This window comes from Falco punctatus, assembly GCF_963210335.1.
Source record: "Falco punctatus genome assembly, chromosome: 6".
Lineage (NCBI taxonomy): Eukaryota > Metazoa > Chordata > Aves > Falconiformes > Falconidae > Falco > Falco punctatus.
This window is the reverse complement of record NC_137585.1, coordinates 57,180,814-57,202,323: the sequence shown is the minus strand read 5'-3', so window position 1 is coordinate 57,202,323 and position 21,510 is coordinate 57,180,814. Positions and strand designations below refer to the sequence as shown.

At 43.3% G+C, this 21,510-nt stretch overlaps 2 protein-coding genes across 2 annotated transcripts; one reads left to right on the top strand and one right to left on the bottom strand.

The window, feature by feature from the left end:
- Nucleotides 1-4,557: 4,557 nt before the first annotated feature.
- LRRC10 (leucine rich repeat containing 10) lies at nucleotides 4,558-7,862 on the top strand. The gene has a single exon (XM_080391135.1). The coding sequence runs from the start codon at nucleotides 4,566-4,568 to the stop codon at nucleotides 5,400-5,402; it is 837 nt and encodes a 278-aa protein (XP_080247261.1). The 5' UTR covers nucleotides 4,558-4,565; the 3' UTR covers nucleotides 5,403-7,862.
- Nucleotides 7,863-7,983: 121 nt separating this feature from the next.
- CCT2 (chaperonin containing TCP1 subunit 2) lies at nucleotides 7,984-20,880 on the bottom strand. Its single transcript, XM_080391128.1, has 16 exons — nucleotides 20,725-20,880; nucleotides 19,490-19,564; nucleotides 19,103-19,168; nucleotides 18,893-19,004; nucleotides 17,890-17,966; nucleotides 16,761-16,873; nucleotides 16,020-16,222; nucleotides 15,742-15,842; nucleotides 15,528-15,655; nucleotides 13,684-13,787; nucleotides 11,775-11,894; nucleotides 11,064-11,192; nucleotides 10,866-10,969; nucleotides 9,776-9,875; nucleotides 8,931-9,072; nucleotides 7,984-8,284 (listed from the first exon to the last, which is right to left on the bottom strand). Exons 1-16 carry the CDS (start codon nucleotides 20,725-20,727, stop codon nucleotides 8,254-8,256), a joined length of 1,608 nt encoding a protein of 535 aa, XP_080247254.1. The 5' UTR covers nucleotides 20,728-20,880; the 3' UTR covers nucleotides 7,984-8,253.
- Between the last annotated feature and the right edge of the window lie 630 nt (nucleotides 20,881-21,510).

The window sequence follows — 21,510 nt, the reverse complement described above, 5'->3', positions numbered from 1 at the left end:
TCTCCCCTGAGCCGCCTTTTCTCCAGGTTGAACCACCCCAGCTCCCTCAGCTGCTCCTCATCAGACTTGTGCTCCAGACCCCTCACCGGCCTCGTTGTCCGTCTCTGGACACGCTCCAGCACCTCAGTGTCTGTTCTGTGGTGAGGGGCCCAAACCTGAACCCAGTATTCGAGATGTAGCCTCCCATGGGGTAAGCTTGGCTCCCATTAGCGTGGGGAAGAGGTGATGGCCCCAGGACTGGCCTGGTTCCCTCTGAGTAAGCTGCTTTTCAAGCTCACTTTAGTGACAGGTGGCCCAGAAGTGCCCCACACCGAGAAAGAGGACATAAAATACAACCATTTCCCTTTTACAGGGAAACACTTCAGCAGGGCTGAGCAGACAGACATTTGACAGGGTTGTGATAAGTCATCTCCTAACAACTGGAGTTTAATTCCCTACTTATGGGAGAACTCCGGTCTAAACGTAAATGTGACTGGCACCCCCAAAAATGGGTCTTAAAAGTAAAGACATACTTTTACATACAGTAATAAAGAGCCAGTGGGTTTGTGCACATTTCAGCAAGACATTTGGAAGTGCTTGCTTGGATTTATTTTCTTGCAAGTTTCCTGAGGTTAGCAGTTCCCACCCCTGCCTGGCATTCAGGTTCAAATCAAGCTGGAAGAAAAATAATGGTGTCAAAAAGAGACTCTGATCTAACAGAGAGCAGCCCCAAACCCATTAGCTGCCTGGGAGGCAGCACGGAGTCTGCAATTTATTTATGTGACTTTTTGAATCTTTCCTCTGCACGAGGTGTGGTGAGCAATTACATACTGCAGCCTAGCATACATGAGAGAGAAATTTGAATAATCAGTCATTTTTGTTCAAAAGACTATGCTAGGACACTGGGGAAAGGGCAATGACAATTTTTCCCCTGCAAAACACCACTTATTAAATATAAACTGCTCACCACGTGAATGTGAACTGAAACTAAGTAAACCCCCCAAAACAAAGCAGATGTGTGACCGTGCCTAGTGAAGAGGGAATGTCAAGAACATAGAGGAGGCAGCAGTCATCATCTGCTCTAGCAACAATGCTCTGGTCAAGAAAAAACAGCAGCAAAACCCAAACACACAGCATCTGTGAGTGAAGAGGGGGTAAATGCCTGTCACAGACTTTAAGCAAATCGTTATCAGCATATAATAAAGAAATTCTTTAAAATTGTTAAGTCTCTTCCCTTCCTAAGTCAGGCTGACTGAAGAGGGGCACAAAAGCATTAAAATCAATGAATTTAGACCTCCATTCATTAGTCCCCTGGATTTTGAAATATGCTTTGCTTCTTCAAACTTAACGTGCAAAATTGTGAGGTCTACACAAACTCAGCAAAGGCTGAGCCTGGTGTCATCTCACAGCTCTGTGCAGAGCTTTGGATCTGAAAAGGCACCCACATCTCTATTCTAATAGTTTGTTTCAAAAAACAATAAAATCTCAAAAATGCAGCTTTTATATTGATTTCCATTTATTGTGATTTTTTTTAAAAATTATCTAGCTCTGAGCAGTCTTCCTCTTTTCTTCTGGACTCAGAGCTTTCACACAAGTTCTCAGCAAGCCACGACATTTTCTGTCCCACAGCCATCCCAGCCACCAAGCTGCAGGAGCTGGGTGCTGGAAGTGAGAACGGTGAGTAGTCAGTGTGGTTATTTGTGAACTTTCAGAAAGCAGAGGCATTTCTCAAGGAGCCTACACGCGCCACCTGACGTGCAGCAGAACAGATGTCATGCCCTCTGGTAAGGGCAGTGTTGCTTTGACAAGAACAAGACAATGTCTGTGCTGAGCACCTTTATCGCTTGAACTTTTCCTCAGATGCCACAAATGCTTCTGGGAAGTCATTAATGTTCACATTGGAGGGCATCAGGATAACTTTGAAGACATTAAGTGGCTTTCAAAACACCACCCTGGACCTACTGAGGGAACTGCCTTTGCCTAAGAGCTTTCACTGAGTTGCCGACTCCCAGAAGGATCAAGATCATTCATTTTATTGCAAATGTAGCCCTTTATTATCCCACCAAACTACGGTTATTTTTTCCCAAATACTCTGATATCACAATGTGTTCCAAGCAGACATTCATTTAGCCAACAGAAGTACAAAATGCAGCAACAAAAGGTCATCGTGACTTTTTTTGATAAGCTGGAATAATGATTAAACTACAGTGCAGAAGTTCCCTAAGAAAGAGTTGTCTAATGTCATAAAGTAGAAATAATTCAAGTAGAAAAAATATATACATATCTGTGTCTATAAAGGAATATTGCAAAGTTATTTCTCTCCATACGGATTATCAAGAAACACCTAAACTGTATTATTAATATACTCTTACCTAGGCATTTATGCTGTTCTGATCAGCAGGATATCTGAAGAGGTTTGTCTAAAGGGCATGTCTTTGCCATGGATGTAAATTCATTATTTTTTATGTTTTCCCCCACCTGTAGCCTACAGTGCCTTGACAGGGCAGGGAGCCTTGCCTTTAGAAGGTGCTACAGCTGCTTAGAAGTACCAACAGGTACAAAAACCTGCTGAGGGCCACAGAAAAATGTCCTTAAAAGAGTGATCACATTCCGGGGCAACTGCTTGGAAGAGGATGCCCTGCAAAATCCAGGAACGGCACGTTGCCCACAGTGGTCTTCTTGACAGGGTGCGTAGAGTTAGAGCAGTGAAGAAGCGGCTGCTCTGAGGTGCTCACTCAGCAGGCGCTGGCCCTTGCTGCTGGGATGCTATGTCCTGCACGTCCTGCCTTCTGTCATGGGGGAGAGTATTTTCAGCACCTCTTCCACAGCACGGGCACAGATGACTGCGTCGTATCTTTGTTCTCCAGGCTTGATACTCTGCCCAGCTTCTCCAGCCAGAGCCTGCTTTATGGCACTCGGGTCACAGCACTCGCTGTTCTCTGTCCTGTTTTAATACTGGTTCCCAGATGCGCTCTCTGCGGTTGTCCTCTCCCAGGAAACTCCCCATACATTTCATGGCATCTAGGCTGCATGGCACAGCCACTCACCCTGCAGGGAAAAGACTAGTAAACATCCTATAGCCTATACTCAACTGACAACTAAGAGCTGCTTTACATTTGAAAGCAAGCGATAGCAAAGAGCTCTCTGTTGCCAGATTTGACCAGAGATCCAGAGGCCACCTTAACTGATCCACGTTGTCTTTTTCTCAATCTTCCTTTGCTCTGCCTTTTGTTTTTTGAAAAGTACGTGGCTCTCAGCAATCACCTCTTTTGGTTGTGTAGCATCTAATGCCCAGAAAGCAGCTGCAGACTGTTTGAAGTCTAAAATCATGGAAAGTGTGGAACTTAGCAGCAATGAGCTGTAGACACCAAAGAAGTCAACCAGCTGCTGGAAAGGTTATTTCACTTTAAAACACTCTGCCAGCTTTCACATCCAAAAGCTCACGGTAGAGCCACAGCCAACACACAGTTAGGACAATCCCCAGGAAAGATTAAAGCAGCAGCAGCTCAAGAAGTCAAAGTATGCAGAGATGCCTACAGATGGGGAGGCTCCTCCTAGAAAGCAGGGATGCTCCTGACCTGGACAGCAATGGGTCTTGCTGAGAGGAGGAGGGGAGCAGTTTACACTGCCATATCTAAATAGTCATAATCTTTAATATCCTATTTATATCACCCATAACAAGTGAGAAACTTGATGGAATTAAATCTATGGCAGTTTCTTGACAGGTTTTGGTATGGACACAGGAACTGCAGTAGCACAGTCGGAAGGCGGACGGAGAACAGCCCTGGCAGGTTGTGATAGCGAGCGTATTAAATGGGGATTCAGACAAGAAGTAAAACATAATGTAATGAAAAAGGCCCTACACAGTCAAGAGTGCCAGAGGCTATAGTAAACACTGTTAGATTAGGAACATAAATAGTAGAACAGCTCAAGATAGCAGTTTGCCAAGTATTTGTGCTAAAGCTTTACGATAAGTACTGGGTGGCAGGTTACACTCTGAAATTATGTATTTGGCACCTTGCAAAGTAAATCCCTAAAAGTGCCACTCGTCTGGAAAGTCAGTCAAGTCTTGACAGGTATTTTAAACAACAATTAGATTACATCCGACATTTCCGCTGAAAGTTTCATGACAGCTAAACATCTGCATTTAAAAATTTGGTCTTCTGTGGTGTTTACTTTCTCGAGCCAATCGCCACAGCCAGCACTGGCTGCACAGGCAATGCAGCCGGAGAGAGGTGAGGGGCTGGGGCATGGCGGGGATTGGTTTGGGGCAAAATCGGGGAACACTTAAACATTTACAGTGTGCAGGAAGAGGCAAGAAGGAATGTTTTTGGGGAGGGGTGAAGGGGAGCGTGGGCGAGAGAGGGAAACCTGCGCTCTGAGTCGTCCTCTGCGTAATCCCCGTCACCAAACACTCATTCGGTTATCAGAAACATTTCAGAGCCCTCGAGATTAATGGCTGGTGCATGTAAACAGAGCCTTATATTGAGAAGGCAGAGTTACCGCAGGCCAGTGCACAGCAGAAGACCAAGGTGGGCCCCTGTCCCTTGCAGTCCCGGCCATCCCCAAAGAAAGTCGGTCCCAGGATGGGGAACAGCCTGAAAGCCATAATAGCTTTTGTGCCCTCCAATGAGTGCCAGAAGTACCTCCTGGAAGACCTAGAAGAGATGCCAGTGGACAAAATGGTGGATCTGAGCAGCAGGCAGCTGAGGCGGCTGCCTCTGCACATTTGCTCTTTTAGGGAACTGGTCAAGCTGTACCTGAGCGACAACAACCTGAACCACCTGCCCCCCGAGCTGGAGCAGCTGCAAAACCTGCAGATCCTGGCGCTGGATTTCAACAACTTCAAAGCACTGCCCCTGGTCGTGTGCACGCTGAGGCAGCTGTGCATCCTCTACCTGGGCAACAACAAGCTCTGCAGCCTGCCCCTCGAGCTCCGGCTCCTGCAGAACCTCAAGACCCTCTGGATCGAGTCTAACTGCCTGCAGTGCCTGCCCGAAGTGGTGTGCGAGCTCAGCCTGCTCAAGACGCTGCACGCTGGCTCCAACGCGCTGCGCACGCTCCCCGCCCAGCTGCAGTGCCTGCAGGAGCTGCGCACCATCTGGCTGTCGGGCAACCTGCTCTCAGAGTTCCCCCCTGTGCTCCTGGACATGCCTTTTCTGGAGGTGATTGACGTGGATCGCAACTCCATCCGGTTCTTCCCCAGCCTGGCTCATCTCCACGGGCTGAAGCTGGTCATCTACGACCACAACCCCTGCAGGAACGCACCCAAAGTGGCCAAAGGCGTGCGCAGGGTGGGGAGATGGTCAGAGGAGACCCCCGAACCCCGCAAGCGGTCTGGAGCAGTGATAGAGATCACACTCGATGAGAAACTGTTGCCACCTTCTGCTGCCAAGCCTGAGCCAGAGGCCGAACCCTGCTAATGCTCAGCTGCCTGCCCTGGCAAAGGCGGCAGCGCACTCACACCACCACCCAGCCTCTACTCCTCCCTTGCTCGCAGGTGTCCAGGAAGCACCATGCCACCCACCTAGTCTTCAGGAGTAGGTGCACGGCTTGGAGCTAGGTGACAGCAGAACGCCCTTGTACAGACACCCCCTTTCGCATTGCACCCAGCACTCTCTCTAGAGCAGACTTCCACCCTTTCCCCCTCTTGCCATGTGGGGACCAGAGTTCACAGTAGATCTAAGACACAGTGTAGATGCTTTCCATGGGTGGATCGTACAGAGCACGCGTGGACTTGCTGCTCTTCACCCACGGGAAGCCCATGGGCTCACTCTTTCCCCTTCCACCTTGCTGAGGTGTCCAAGCTCAGCTGGAAGCCACCGTTCAAGGTGATCGCTGCCGAGTCACCGCTTCCAAGTAACCCACAGCATTTGTCTCAAATGACTTGTCTGAAACACAGCAGCAGCAACAGCTTGAAGGCCTCCCTGCCCTGCTGCGTGGGAAGCGGTAGCGGAGGTGTGGCTGTGTCCTAAGGAAACAGCACGTAGGTACCAGCGAGCTCTCCTCTTACCATTGCTGCCGCCTTCCTGGAAAATTCACAACCACTCTTGTTTTGTTATTTCCAAGCAGCATTTTAAATGACTGTGAGAAGAGCTAGAGGCTTTGCTGCCAGTTTTTACGTTATCAGCAATGCTGCCCATAAGGGTAGCTGTTCATGCCGCGTTTTCATGCAGTAGCAAAGAAGAAAAATCAAAGCCTGGCTACAACAGAAAACCCACAGAAGCTGCAAAGGTAAACTTGCATGAATAAAACCCAGGGCTGGGAGCCTGCCCCTAACAGGCATGCCCAGAATTTGAAGCTGAAGGCAAACGTTACTCAGCTGACTTAGCTAGGTATTTCTCCAGCTTGCAACTCAGACCAGTTCAGATCCCCTTCAAAATGCACGGAACTTTTTAAGTTTTGCTGTTACTGTGTAACACAGAAATCTGGCTCAAAATGACATTTTCAGCTTTTGATTCCATAGCACGGATCATTTGAGTTTGCTAAAAGAGAGCTTTTTTAAACAGGGTGGGGAGCCCTTGGTGGCACAGAACAGTCTCGTCAAGCAGAACTGTCTCGCCACCGCAGCCTGCAGAAGCAGCAGTTGACTTCCCAGAAAAGGTTTGATTCAATGCCATTCGTGACTGCTTGATGTCATTCACATGATTGAAAAATTATCTGGAAAATAGACTCTGCTAGCACTTGCCGCCTTGTTAAATGAATTTGGATCTGGCTGGCACCCATGTAGTGTCCTTACTAGTCAAATTTAATAAAGTATACGAGCATCTTACTGAGCTGAGCCATCCTTCTTTGGAATTAACTGAATTACCTCTTTCCAAATTCTTTATCTAACCTTGTTCCAACAAACTATTCCTTCCTACAAAAGAAAATTATTCAGCAAGACAAAAGGTCTGGCCTCTCTTAACATCCAAGTTCAATGTTTTATTATTTCCTGTGGAACTGACCTAGTAATTCATCTAAGGGGGGGTGGGGGGAAGAAGGTGCTTTTACCTGCTTGTCAAGGGTCTGTATTTAACATGGTGCTCTCTTCAGATCTCCAAATGTGACAATACGGGGTAGTCTGCTGTGAGAGTTCGGAAGCGCATTCTGTAAGCAGATTTTCTTCATTTCAGGAAACCGAAGGGAGAAAAATGTTTGCATGGCTACTTTTCTTGATTTCAAATCAAACACCCTGTGCTTTGGCAGGCTCACCCTCACGTTTGCCAGGGTGCTGTGTTATACTTGCAAGAGCCAGAAGGGTCACAACACCCGGTGGCACCTCTCCTGGGCCTCCCACGCAGTCAGTGCCTCAGATTGTCTCTGCTTACAGGCATCAAGAATTCGCATGAAGACTGCTGCAGGCACCACAGCCTTCCTTATGACCCAAACAAAGAAACTAGTCCAATTAAGAAAGAGACTATGAAGATAGGCTGTAATAGGCATGAAGGGGGGCAGATGCAAAAAAAGGGAATGTGACACAGCCTGGCACATTTTCCACTAACGGCCCACTATTATTGAAGCGTGCGAAGTCGGCCCAAGTCCACACCTTTATAGTTAAACACACAGACTGCTTAGTCCAGGATGTTGATCTCTCCCCTGAGCAGCATTTTCCTCTCGACTCTTCTTAGCAGAACTATCTACATAAAATCTGTGGTGTTAAAAGCTGTAAAATCCCTTGTTGTAGCTCTGGGCATTGACTAAGGTTCCTCTTCAGCTTTTTCTTTTCCTTTAGTCATCAAGACACAAGTAATACTTCAGCATCACTAGAAAAGGGCGAATTTAACTTCGGAGCCTATTTCTAGGAACCCAACTTAAAACCTATTACAGCCAGGACTGGCATAAACTGCTTATGCTAAACGCAGCAGGTCAACCTGAACCAGCAAGGCACAAAGGTGTGAGACATTATTATTCACGCCGACTGCCTGGGCACCCAGGACTGAGGATGTGCACTGCAGCTTTTCTAATGAACCAGCCCTTCTTGGTTCTACCCAAAGACAAATACAACTTCGATGAATTTGAATATTTTTATTATTATTTTTGTGTATTTTAAGTGGAACCTGGATAGGAACAGAAGGGATAGGGTTGTATAAACCCCCATTTTACTTGAAAGTGAATTCTTCCCCACAACACATACTGAAATAAGTTAAAACCAACCGAAGATGGTAATTTTCATGCCATAGATGGAGATCTGCTTGTCTCAAGCTTCTGTTCCATAACCTCACAAAAACTAGATCATTACAAAAAATTACTAGGCGAGATCTGGTCCACACATCCTCAGGTACGGAAGAAAAACTAACACGGGCGATGGTCTGGTACGCGTTTTCTGGGGAGAGAAAGAAAAATCAGAAAATTCCCCCTTCAGGTTGATGTCCACAAGGCTCCCCCACCCACCCTTATTTGTAATTTTTAGTTGATATTTTGTGTTCAGTGCTAGCTCTATCTCACAGCACAAAAGGCAGCATCATCTCAAAACTAACAAACCACCTCTGACCATTGTAAAAAAACCACTTTTGATTCACAAAACAGTGCAAAATAGCTGGCAGTGGGCGCACATGGCAGAACCTGCCTAGAAGCGGTGCTTCTTTCCAAACTTTTAAACAAATGTATTTTTCTTTTAGCTGCAGATTCTACTTCACAAGCAGCTGGGCATTTCACTATAGTTCTTGCCAAAAGAAAAAAATGCAGCATGATCCCTTACATTTTCATCAGCTGCTTTGTTTTAGTACTATATATAGCACATGAGTAGCTGGTGACCCAGGATTACCTAGACATTGTTCAGGCATGCTAATTTCTCTGAAGGCCTGTTCATACTGCTAATGCAAAAAAATCACGTAACATCAGTGTTAGATGTCAGTCTTCATTTCAGGTAAGTATTTTTACAACAAGACTTTTTTTGCACAATTACTCTTCCACAGAAGAAGGTTACTCTATACCACTGTAACTGACCAAGTAAGATACTCAGATCATACCTCGGTGCTGCTTTAATAATGTCATCGACACGAAGAATCATTTCTGCTGCTTCAGCTGCGCTCAGCAAAACTTGTCTCTTGACTTGAAAACTTTCCGTTACTCCCAAGACTGCCATGTCTCCAATGATACCCTCTTTCATATCTGGAAAAGGAGACACATGAAGAGGTTTTTTTAACTTGGGGGTTTTTTTAACGAAATTACAAGAAGCTGACAGCACAGTAACTTACCTGCTCAAATACACCATAATGATAGTAAGGGAAGTATTAACGTCTTTCACTTCAAGCTCCTGATTTAAGCCTAACACGTTGCAATTACATACAAAAAATTAATGATGAAAACATTACACACCAGGAAGAGGAGCAGAGGTCCCAATAGGACTCTCAGCATTATTTCCTTAGGTACTATCAACTTCAGAATTCTTCTCCACAACTTTTTTTTTTTGTTGGGGGGTGGTGGGTGTCAGGGGGCAGACACAGGAAGGCAATGGACAGGACATGACACGGAAGCTTGGCTGTGTTGATTTAAAAACAAAACAGACAAAAACACAATACCTTTCTTTTTAAGTTTCATATAACTAGACTCAATGGAAGTAAGGAAAATGATTTTCAAGGTGGAAACCATCCCCTTCAAACCCAGAGCTTTTCACTCTATTGTGAAAAGCCTGGTAGAATGATAAAGGAACATAACATTGTACGCCTACATTCTGTGCAAAGCAAACAGGAATCAACATACTCAGCACTTCCAGCTGAATGTATCAGTGACAAACAGATATGACCAAGCTTAGTAAGCCTTACTGCACTCCCAAACAGCAATCCAATAGCAGAAGCAATATCAAGCCCCTTACCAAGTCCATAAGTAGTCTTCCCTTCGCTGTGAGCAGCTCTGAGCTGAGCAACCAAATCTGCACTGTCATAGCCAGCATTATCAGCTATTATTGTTGGGATCTAAGGGGATAAACAGAGATTGTTTTTTATTAACGCGCAAACTGATCCCTAAATAAACATGAAATGTGCTTCAGTATTTCTAGTTTACTAAGTTGCAAGAAAAGGGAGTTTCAAGAAAATGGCGTATGCTCTGTTACAGTGATCAGAAGATGGGAAAAAAGAAAAAAAATATCAGACTACCTTTCTATGGATTTTAAGATCCTGTTATAAGAGAGTAGCTGAAAGGACAGAAGTGTGTTAGCAGATTTGTCAGTTCATTTTACATAGGCAGAAAGAAATGTCTCTTTCTTAATTTCAGACTACAATTGGAGAATTTTTTTCATTTTAAGAACCTAAGCTTGCTGGTAAGCATTAATCACCAGATCATTCTGTTCACTGTTTAAATGACAGCAGTGCAAACTGCACATTCTGACTGAAGAGGTAATGCCAAGTCTTACCATGCTCTTTAATTTAATTCTCTTGGGAGAAATGTTTTCCCATAGTCTTTCATTTTCTAAGAAAGTTTTTCCCGCATTTAAATTACAGGAGGGCAGTTTTTCTCAAACTGACAGTTTGTTAACACAGTAATATTCTATAAATGTAAAAAAATAGTACTACAGCATGAGTACAATTAAATAACACCAGAGTATCAATAGAACAGAAGGGCTGCTCATTTCTAAATCACTTTCCACTGAATAAGTTGAGATTTTTATGTGCTATTTCTGCTGCACTTTTAACCCTGCAGCTAAAAGGAACAAGAACCACACGCTTGCCCTCTTCTAATTGAAAATTCAGAATTCTGTAACATGCAGAATTAAGAGGAAAAAAAAGCACTGTTGTTTTGAAAGAGGAAACAGTATCTTTTCCCCCTTTGTTCACCTAAGCCGTGCTGCTAAATTTCACTTTTTAGACAACCAAAACTTTCAAAAAAACAGCTATCTGATGCAGGAGCTAATAAACTTAGTGAAACTTTATGTCTATTAATCCAGCAATCTGATTAAACAAACTTACCATTCGTAAAGCCTTAGCAAAGGACTCCATTGCAACAGACTCTTTGCCAGGTGTTCTGATGGCAAGTTCTGCAACAGCATTAGCCATCAGCATCTCTGAACAACCTATTCATGGGAGACACACAGATGTTTTGTATTACTGTTCAAGTTTGATACAAAACGTGTATCACGTACAAAGTACAAAGAAACCAATATTCACCTCCACCATACACAGTTCTAGTGTCCTTCACGGTCTGGGCAAGAACACAGAGAGCATCATGCAAAGACCTCTCCGCCTCATCTAAAATCTGCTGTGTTGCTCCACGCAAAACTATGGTGCAAGCTTCACCTAAAAAGCACAAATGCAAAAGGGTAAAAACCCACAAACCAAACACACAAAATGAGGCTACTGCAAAGCATTTGTAATGGTTTTGCTATCACTGCAGTTAAGTTTTACACAGATCAGTTTTGAGGGAAAAAGAAAGCACGATGACATTTCACAGGTAGAGCGAAGTGATGTACACTATGCTATTGCTTTTATCAATGAACTGTTCCACAACACCTTATTTAATTTAATAGAAAATTAATGCTATCTCAAAACAACCCCTTGGAAACTTAAAAAGAGTACTGGCATTTACTAGACCAAGCTCTCAAGTTCTTAAAGCATGACAGGTTGTTATTTTTCTTGTCAATTTAATCTCCCAAAGCAGAAATTCTGGTCCCTATCCTTAAAAATGTCTATGTTCATTTAACATATACAAAATTTCAACCATGAGCACACCTCTTTGCAGGATTTTTACTGAAGAGCAAGGCTTTAATAAAAATGGTTACATGATTCATTACAAAATTCCCGTGCCATCCTGGTAACTGAACAGCATTAGCAGCGGGTTAACACAAATGTTACACGTGCTGTTAGTGGCAAAACACTTACCCATTGCCACTCCAGAGAAATGAATAAGTTTATCTTCTCCAATCATGACTTCTTCAATAAGCTTGCAGCTTCCAAGTTTTACTAGCTCAGGGTGATCAAAGGTTGATACAATTTCACCACCTACAAATGTAAGGTCGTGTGAAAGTCAAATTGCTCACAATGAAAGCATCCATTCAGGCAAGGTCTAACCAAGGGGAGGGGAGGGGAAAAGATGGGAAAAAAAATAATCATCGTAATTGCCAAAAAATAGATTTACATTAACAATAACGATAAACTGAATTTTTCCAACATCAGCATATGGCACCAGAACCAGAAACCTTCCACTGATGTTGACAAGTCCTTAAAACACCAATATTGTTTCACACCACAAGAACTACAAAGCTGTAATGCTTTTGAGTTCTGTCTGGATAAGAGATTAATGTTGATCTCTGCCTATATTAAAATGTCAATCGTTTAAAAATTTAGTAGTATTTACTACTCAAGTAGTTATAAAATACTAAATGAAGTTTGTCATGTTTTTAAACTTCAGCTTATGCCAGGATTAACTTTGCCTGCCTGATGATGGCTGAGAACCACTGGCCACCATTCTCCTGAATCAAGAGTCTTGTGCTATTTCATAGCAGCAATACTGTGGGCTACTTCTAAACCTCCATAGCAAACAAAAAAATAGCTGTTACACAGATCAAAATGTCTCTGAACAGAATATTGTTCTAGTACCCTGCTCTTCCCATTAGAAAACCATTTACATGCATTCACTCCCAGCATATGCTTAACTATTCCACGTTAGCATGCAGCAGTGCTATAGTTGTAGCAGTACAAGGAAAGACAAGATTTGTTGTAGAGTTTGTGTTTGCTAAAAGCTTGTCTGTTTTTTTTCAACTGCACTATTTGATCCAGTGTGGTCTAATATGGTCCACTTGCTCTGCCTACAAAATTTGCTTTTATTTTGTTCCAGAACATAAGCAGTGTTCGTCTCAATCAAGCATTTGCTTGTGTCAGTGTGCCTACAGTTATACACAATTGCTGTTTCAGTTTGGCTAAGCTAAACAAGCAGCATCTTTTCCTTTCTCTCTGCAAAGGAAATTCTCCATTCTCCTGATCGCTTTCACAATCAAATTTTTATGATGTTCCAGTTAAATACCTCTAACTTCAGCAATGAGAATCATCTGTGGTCTTCCAAATGTTTCATTTTCATTAATTACTAGAGTCACATCTACACTGGCCACTACTAAAAATACCCAGGTTCTTCACGTTGTTTGAGGTCCACCTCAAGTCGATGACTCAGGCCCACATTTTTAAAAAAGAATGACTGTTTAGTCTAATCTATTACTACAAACAACTGCCATTTATAACAAGGTGGTATTAATTTACTTGCAGATTCATTCATCTTCATTCTTTCAACCGCTAAGTTTAACTTTTTTCTCTAGAAAACAAACATTTCAAAAGTTTATCAAGCAGGGACTTAACTGAAAATATTTTTTAAATATAAGAGAAAATTACTAGCTGGCACTAACTGGTTAAATTATATTCCACACTTAGCATTTTCAGTCGCTAGAGGAAAAAAATAAATGTGTTAATCATTATGCAGGGAGGATTCAGAGAGTTTAAATGTGGAGTATAACATACTAAAGATAGAAACTGAGCTACCCACTTCTGAAAAAATACTGACAGTTTTCATAGCAGCTGATAAATCAACAAAGTTAATTTCAAAGTTATTTATGGACAACTTTGTAGGGTTCTCCACATACAATTGTATTTAAGTTCTATAAAAGTTTATTCGGAGTACTTTTCACATTCACAGATCTGCTTAATAGTAGAAAGTACAAACTAGGTGATCAAGCATTAACATTTACTAAAGATCAAACAAATAATGTGACCCTCCAAGTTTCATACAAGGTACTGTACTTACCTGTAACAAGAGCCAGACGCTCTACACCAGCAAAGTCTGCATGTTCAATAGCCATGACACCAGCAGCTCCAAAAAGCTGTTCAGGATAGTTGTAGATCAACTGTCTACAGTTAAAACACAGACACACCTTCCCATTACACATGGAACAAACCTTTCAAAATACCAGAGTAACGAAGGACAGCCAATTCTCAGCAGCGTGGACACACGACAGATCTCTGAAAACTACAAAAGCCGTCAGTATGCGAGGCACCTGCCACACACAGGATGTTGCACCACACAGAAACAAACACGGAGACAGGAAAACATACAAAGCTTAAAAAAAATGTAATGTATACAAATAGTAGATCACAGCGTAATATGTATCCCACGCTCTCTAGAACGAAGTAGTCTTCCAAAGCTGAATGGTCAATGACCATTCAGAAGTACTATGTCAAAATATTTTTCCCTTCCAAATTAAGGGATTGAGTGTTGCAGAGACTCAGCAGGAGCTGGGAGATGCCATTTCCATCAAAAAAGATGCTTCTAACCTATCTTCAGAGAGACAATTGGCACAGAGAAGATTCTTCCCATTCTGGATACATATGGCCTTGACCTTTGTCAAGCAGCTCATCAGCGGCATTTAACTGGCTAATGTTCAGAGTATCAGATGTGAAGCGGATCTACGGTATGCCTCTAAGCAAGTCAATTTTATCAGGAAAGAAATCTGAAAGTCAAGAGTCAGTCTAACTGGAATATCACGAGCCTGGCTACACTGACTAACTGCTACCTGAGCTTAGCAGCAATGGAGTTAAGGATTTTTTTTGCATACTTCAAAGAATTCTTCTATCGAATTGCCAACAGGGCTCCTAACTCTAGGACTCTATATCTGTCCCATGTCCACAGGAAGAAGTATTCATTTTGCCTACACTAGAATGCAATGTATGTGAAACATAACATAGATGGAGGGATTATGCAATTCATCAGTCTGTCAGTGGTTCATACAGATACTTAACACAAATTTTGAAGGCAAGTTATAACACACACTATGTCCTGAAAGAGTACATCTTTGCTACTGTGGCAAACAGTACTACTCTTACAACTCCTATAACTAGCTAGTCAATTTTCTAGTAGACTACATGATGCACCACACCAACAGGTGTCAAGTTGCTCATATATTTGGCAGTTTCACTCAAATGAGAATTACTGAAAGGCAGAAGCGTTTTTCATCATTAAAAAAATCTGGGTTTTTTTCACTGCAACAGTTTAAGAGAAGCACACTGCTAACAGAACTAAGTAACTTAGATTGTTGACAACTCTTAAATGAAAATGGTTGTATATCATAATTTCAAAGATGCATATAAAAGAAAAGGCTCATGACAGGGAGCACAGAGGTCTCTCAAACACTCCTGAATTTGGAGAAGTACTCCAGCACCAGCATTTTAATGCAGGAAAAAGCATAGCGGGTTCAGTCTGAACTAAACGCATTCAGCAACACAGATTCTTTCAGCATCAATTTCCCACAAAAGGGGGCATATGGATATGGACAACGCTGCTGGTACTCATAACTAAGTAAATCTGATAGTATAAAAGCACAGTGACATTGTTTCAACTGGACTTAAACATGGGTCCCTGTTTAAGTAACATCAGTTTTTCCTCTTTAAAACAAAGCAAAGGGGCCCACGGTGCACAAGGAAAAGCACAGAAAGTAACATCAGCTTCATGGAGGTGAATCAATTAAGCATCAGGTAAGTTCACCTAATTTTACAGGTACAGGCATAAATAATGCTCTTCATACTCATACTACTCAGACAACATTAGCATCTTGCTACTTTGTAACTCCCTCCTTTTTCCAAGAAAATACATACCTGTTAATAAAGCAGTTTATTCCATGCTTAAGAATACGCTCTACCTTCTCCTTCATTTTTTCTTTTTCTGCCTGTTCTATTTCTGCTACTTTTGCTGTAGAGTCCACCCTAACACGAGAGCCAAAAATCTAAATCAAAGAAAACAAAGCATTCAGTCTAAAAATTAACGCCATTTACAAAAGCATAATTTCACAACAGCAGTTCTGTCACATACCTTAATCTTGTCTGTATCCATACCAGTATTTGCAATAAGAATCTTTGCATTTTCAATTCTTTTTGGCTGATTTACACCAATCTTCTTGTCAAGTAAAAAGCCTGTAGTAACAGAAAAGTCTTGTAAGGCTTCAAATTAAAAGAACAATTCATTTAAATTATTACAAGCCCCCCTTATAATTCAATTTAATAACATAGCAATGTTTCCTAGAACAAATTTGTACACACGTAACAGCTTCATTTCTCAAGTGCACTTACAGCCAACACACAAAGACTTACCTTCATCTAAGTAGGAATCAGCCAAACTTCCACCAAGTTTCTTAATAACATGGATAGCTTCCATATTACCAGAACCTTTTAACCGAAGAACAGCTTCTACAGCTAGCTTGACAAAGTGATCTTTATGATGAGTAAGTAATTTTGATGAAAGAGTTGTTCCCGCAATGTTCATCAAGTCTTCACGGAACTTCACTTCATCATCACTAAAATAAAGTCAACACAGTTAAAGTGGGAAGTCTGAAAGCCTTCACTTATCATTAACCTGCCACTGTGAGCTCCTCCCTGCTTCTTCTAGCCTGTATCTACGTGTAACGTGTTCTACTTCACAAATGCTGCACAGAATCCCTCAGTGTCCCAGAATACAACCTTCTATTTGAAATCCAGTTTCAATTAGGACCTTTGCATTCAGCTTTAGAAAGTCTGTGCTTTCAAAGTGTCAGGTAAAGAAAATAGTCACATCTAAAATCAAGAGTATTAAGTCTGCAATATCAGCTCAGATGTTTGTTCTAGGGAGCAAATGATTGCTCGCATTTTTTTTCTCCACATCATAAGTAATTTAATAAAGCTTCTGTAGTTCACCTAAAAAACAAAGTAGACTTTTTTCTTAACCGTTTAAATTCTTAAGTTCAGCTTTTACACTATGTAACAGAGAGCAAAGAATTTCCCAGTGGTATATAATTCCCACTGATGTTTTAATCTTGACTGGTTTATAACGAGTTACAGCAAATATACAATACTAACCCATGATCAACGGCTGCTTTCAGAAGTGCCTCTCTTGAAGCTTTTGTGGCTGCCCTCCAGCCTGCAATGATAGTCTGAGGATGAATCTTCTTTGCAATCAGTAATTCTGCCTCCTATTTAAATGAAATTAATAATTAGGTTTCTTCCCCCCTCAAGATACATTTACACTAACTAAGAAACACACTCCCAAGTAATCAGAAAATTCTGAATAGCAATAAAAGCCAGAGAGCTGTAACAGTGAAATTAAAGTCACCCTACTGGCACGTTTTTTTTCCAATCTAAGCATGTATGATCTGCTCTTGGAATATCATCAAGAAATTCTGATTAATGAGAAAAAAAATATCTTAATTCCAATATGAATAGCAACCAGACATATACTTGAAAACAGCAATCTTTCACTTCATGTTTGAGATCAGTTTCTTGTGCACTTATAGCTACAACATGAAGTGTAGTTGGAAAAAATAAACATCTTCAAACACCCTTTCTGCAAGGACCTTAGTGAACTGATGAATCATTTCTCAGATGCTCTTGATCACAGTTCCTAGATCCGAGATGATTAGCAGAGCTGCGCCAGCAAATCTAAGAAGAATTCCTCGCTTTCTGAAGTCTTTCATAGTAATTTCAGATTTAGAGCTTGGCAGCGTAAACTCTTACATAAACATAAAAACCATGCCAAGTTTAAAGGAACAGGATGAAATCAGGTCTTGTGCACTCAAGAACAGAATTTAATGTGCCTTTTTTTTTTTTCTCATAAAGGTTACGGAAAACTATTTCAAAGAACTGAACATCACAACTAAGCACTGCTGCATGCTGCCCAGTGCAACATCCAGAGAGTGATCTGTGAGTGATACTTCTTTCACTTGCACAATGAAATATTTTTCTAAAATGTACTAAATTAAAATATTTCTGAACTTATAAATAGTAATATAAGGAAGACAGTCTAAAAAAAATATATGTATATATCTCTATATTGATGACGCAACACACAAGGGGTTTCCCCTATCAATTTCAACAGCAACGGAGCAAGGTACCCTATACTTTGGGAGTCCTACTCATAAACATCAAATCACACACCTTCTACTGATATCACCTGAGTACACTGCCAAAAAGAAAAACTGTAATACATCACCCTCAGTAATTCCGCTGCCAACACTGTGACAGATGTAGTTCCATCACCAACTTCATCATCTTGAACCTTTGACATATCTAAAGGAGAAACACATTAATGTTTTAATTCAAACGTATTAATGTTTTGATTCAAAATACCATGCTCACTGGTACCAGTTTCACATACAATTATTTTTATCTCACATTAGTTTGGAGAAGAAGAAAGAATCTTAGTCTTCAGTAATTTAAAGAGGTCATTCTCTAAGTCACAGAAAAACCCCAAGATTCAGATCAAATTCAGCATCCTTCAAATCCCTGCTCTTTATTTACAATGTAGACACCAGTTCCAGCCTGGCAATAGTCAATGGCTACTCTCCTCTGTCCCCATTCCTAAAGATGGTCATCAAAAGGAAGCAGTGCCTGATAGAATCTCTAAGGTATACATACAGGATCAGTGAATACAATAACCAAGTATGCCTCATGAACTGTTGATAAACAAGGACCAAGCAAACACAAACTCATTAAGAAACTTGACACCAAATTGTTCAGGGTACTGCTCACCACCATAACGGGACCACTGGTGCACTTAAGACAGTTGACCACAAAGGTAAATTCTGTCCAGAGCCCAATGTTGACAAAGTAATAAAAAGAGATGTAAATCATGGAAAACCTGAGATAATCTCTGTACCCCAGTAGGTTTCTGTTCTGAATTTTCCCACTGAAAACAAGAGGGGTGTACAGCTCTCTTTTGTCCTTTCTGACTGCTGGGACAAGCCAGGGTTGAGGGAAAACAAGGAGACACCAGAACAGTTTTGCAAGAGCAGCATATACCACAATTTTGCTTTTGCAGAGATCCACAACTCTTGCAACACCTTCGCCTCCTTACTTCAGGATTTCTACTCCCCCTCCCTTCAATTTTTCACATTACTTGAAGAATACTTTTCTAACAACAAATAAAAACTACGTAATAAAGCTACAAATGAAGAAATGCCAAGTACTGCAATGACAAGCTGTTAAAAACTCACCAACCAAGACCTTGGCAGCTGGGTTGTCAACACCAATAGCTTTCAGGATGGTTGCACCATCATTGGTAACTGTTACTGTGCTATCTCTCCCAGTACTTAAGAGAATCTTGTCCTACAAGATGCAAGATGTAGAATACTGCTTGAAAATGTACTGTAACTATGAAAACTAAATCAACAGGTGTAACTACTGAGAACTTGCAACCGGCTTACCATGCCTTTAGGCCCCAGAGTGCTCTTGACCAGGTCACCAATAGCAATGGCACCAACAAAGGATGACTGAAATAAAAGCAAACATACTTTAGAGAATTATTTCTTTCTACTTTAGTACAAGCCTGTCTCACAGCGAAAAGGAGTGTCTTCCAATGAACCAATCTTCTGAGCCAAGGTACAGTTACTTAGGTTTTGAACAATTATGAGGAGTTTCTCTAAATGTTAATATAAACAACACTCCTCCTTCCTTTTGTTCACAGACACGTAACAGAAGAACAAGGGACAGATTAAGTTCCACATCACCACAAACTGACAGCACATTTAACATCAGAAAAAACAAAGTGTAATTACCACAAGTATTGCCAGTTTCTTAAGAGTCAAACTTACCAACCGAGCTGTTTCCGCCTTTTCTTCATCTGCACCTGCCTTGAAAATGTTCACAGGAGCAAGGGAAATGGATGCCTAAAATAAGAGTTAATGTAAGAAGATCCCTTTAGCTTTAATAAAACTCTGCCTTTTTAAAACAAATCCCTGTCACTAACAACCTAAACAATGTTTTTAGTATTAAAATGACTTATTTCTATAACCCATTTGGTTTTGATACAAAGTATATTCAAGATAAATTCACCTTGACTCTTCTCTTAAAATCCTCTCTCTCAATCTCATAACTATGTGATGTGATTACAAGGCTGACTGCAATCTACTCCTAGAGACTGCGCATCGCGTTCTCTGATACGATGTTCGAACCTTACCTCGTGGCCACGTCTGCAGGGCTGTTCTGCAGGCTAACCATCAGATCCGAAGGATGCAAGGATAGGTACAACCAGCAGAAGCCCAAACCCCCTTGTTAACGGGGCTTTTGTATTTTGATATTTGCGCAAAACACTAATATTTGCTGCACACCCATGCAAACTAATTTTAGCAGTAATGAATACATGATTTTGATGACTAACACCTCCAAGGAACTCAAGGCCTTAAACGAATCAGGATGAAATCCCAAAAGAACAGAGGTATCAACCCTCTCCAGGAGTGCCGTGACTACTCCGCTGCCTGCTCGGCACACGTTTTTGGCAGGAGTTTCGCGCCTCCGCCCGGACGAGAGCAATCCCACAGGCTGCGGCGGAGAGCGCGGGCGGCGCCAGGGCAGCTCGCGGCAGAGCGCCCGGAGCGGCCTCCCCGCCCGGCCCGGGAGCGGCCCCCGCCCGGACAGGCAAGGAGAGGAGCGGGGGGGGGGGAGCAGAAACCGCCCCCCCCGCGGCCCGCGCGGCCCGGCCCGAGCCCAGCCCCCCTGCGGGCGGGTGGCCGTGCCCCCGGGAGCGGCGCGGGGCCCGCAGGCTGAGCGGCTGCCACACGGCCCGGCCTGGCCGCGCCCTGACGGGCCCTCCGCGCGCGCCATCTAGAACCTTCCAGGCCCAACTCGCCGCCGCCGCCTCCCCCCTCCTTCCCTCCCGCGCGTGGGGCAGGGCGCGAGGCCGCCCCCACGCGACCACCGCCGGACAAAGCGTGGGGGAGGGGCGCGGCCGCCAGGCCCTCGCACGCGTGTCTGCGGGGAGCGCGGCCCCGCCCCGGCGCGCCGCGCCCTCCCCCGGGTAAAAGCGCCGCCGGCGCTGCCGCCCGCTCACCATGGTGCCGGTGCCGGGACCCCGCCAACGGCCGCCAGAGAACCAGCGCGCGGCTCCGCAGCCCACCACGAGCTCCGGCCGGAACTGGCGTCAGAGGAGCCGCCGCTTCCGGCGGCGCGCGGCACCGCGGGAGCCGTACCCGTCCCCCCGCGCGGCCCCCGCGCGGCCCGCCCTGCGCAATGGCGGGGCCCGGGCGGCGGCGGCGGCGGGCGGGTGTGAGCGCACGGCAGCGCGCCAGCCTTCCGCTGAGGAGCTGCCATCTGGGCACTTGCTTTCCACTGCGCTCCGATAGGGGGTTATTTCTGCCTCGGCAAAGGAGCTTAGAGTTGGCCCAGGTTAATTGTATCATATTCCTGGAGGTCAGTTCTCAAACCAGTCAAAAGCGTTACAAATGAGGGGGATCTTCCGGCCCTCTACAACTCCCCGACAGGAGGCTGTAGGCAGGCAGTGTCGGTCTCTTCTCCCAGATAACTAGCGACAGGACAAGAGGAAACTGCGTCAAGTTGCACCAGGGGAGGTTTAGACTGGACACGAGGAAAAATGTTTTCGCTGAAAGGGCTGTCAGGCATTGGAACAGGCTGCCCAGGGAGGCGGTGGAATCGCCATCCCTGGAGGTGTTTAAAAATCACGTAGATGCAGTGCTTAATTACATGGTTTAGTGATGGACTTGGCAGTCCAGGATTAATGGTTGGACTCAATGATCTTAAAGGTCTTTTCCAACCGAAATGATTCCTTGAAATTACTGTTCTGGCCTCCAGCACGCTTGCCAGACCGTCGCAGCTATTA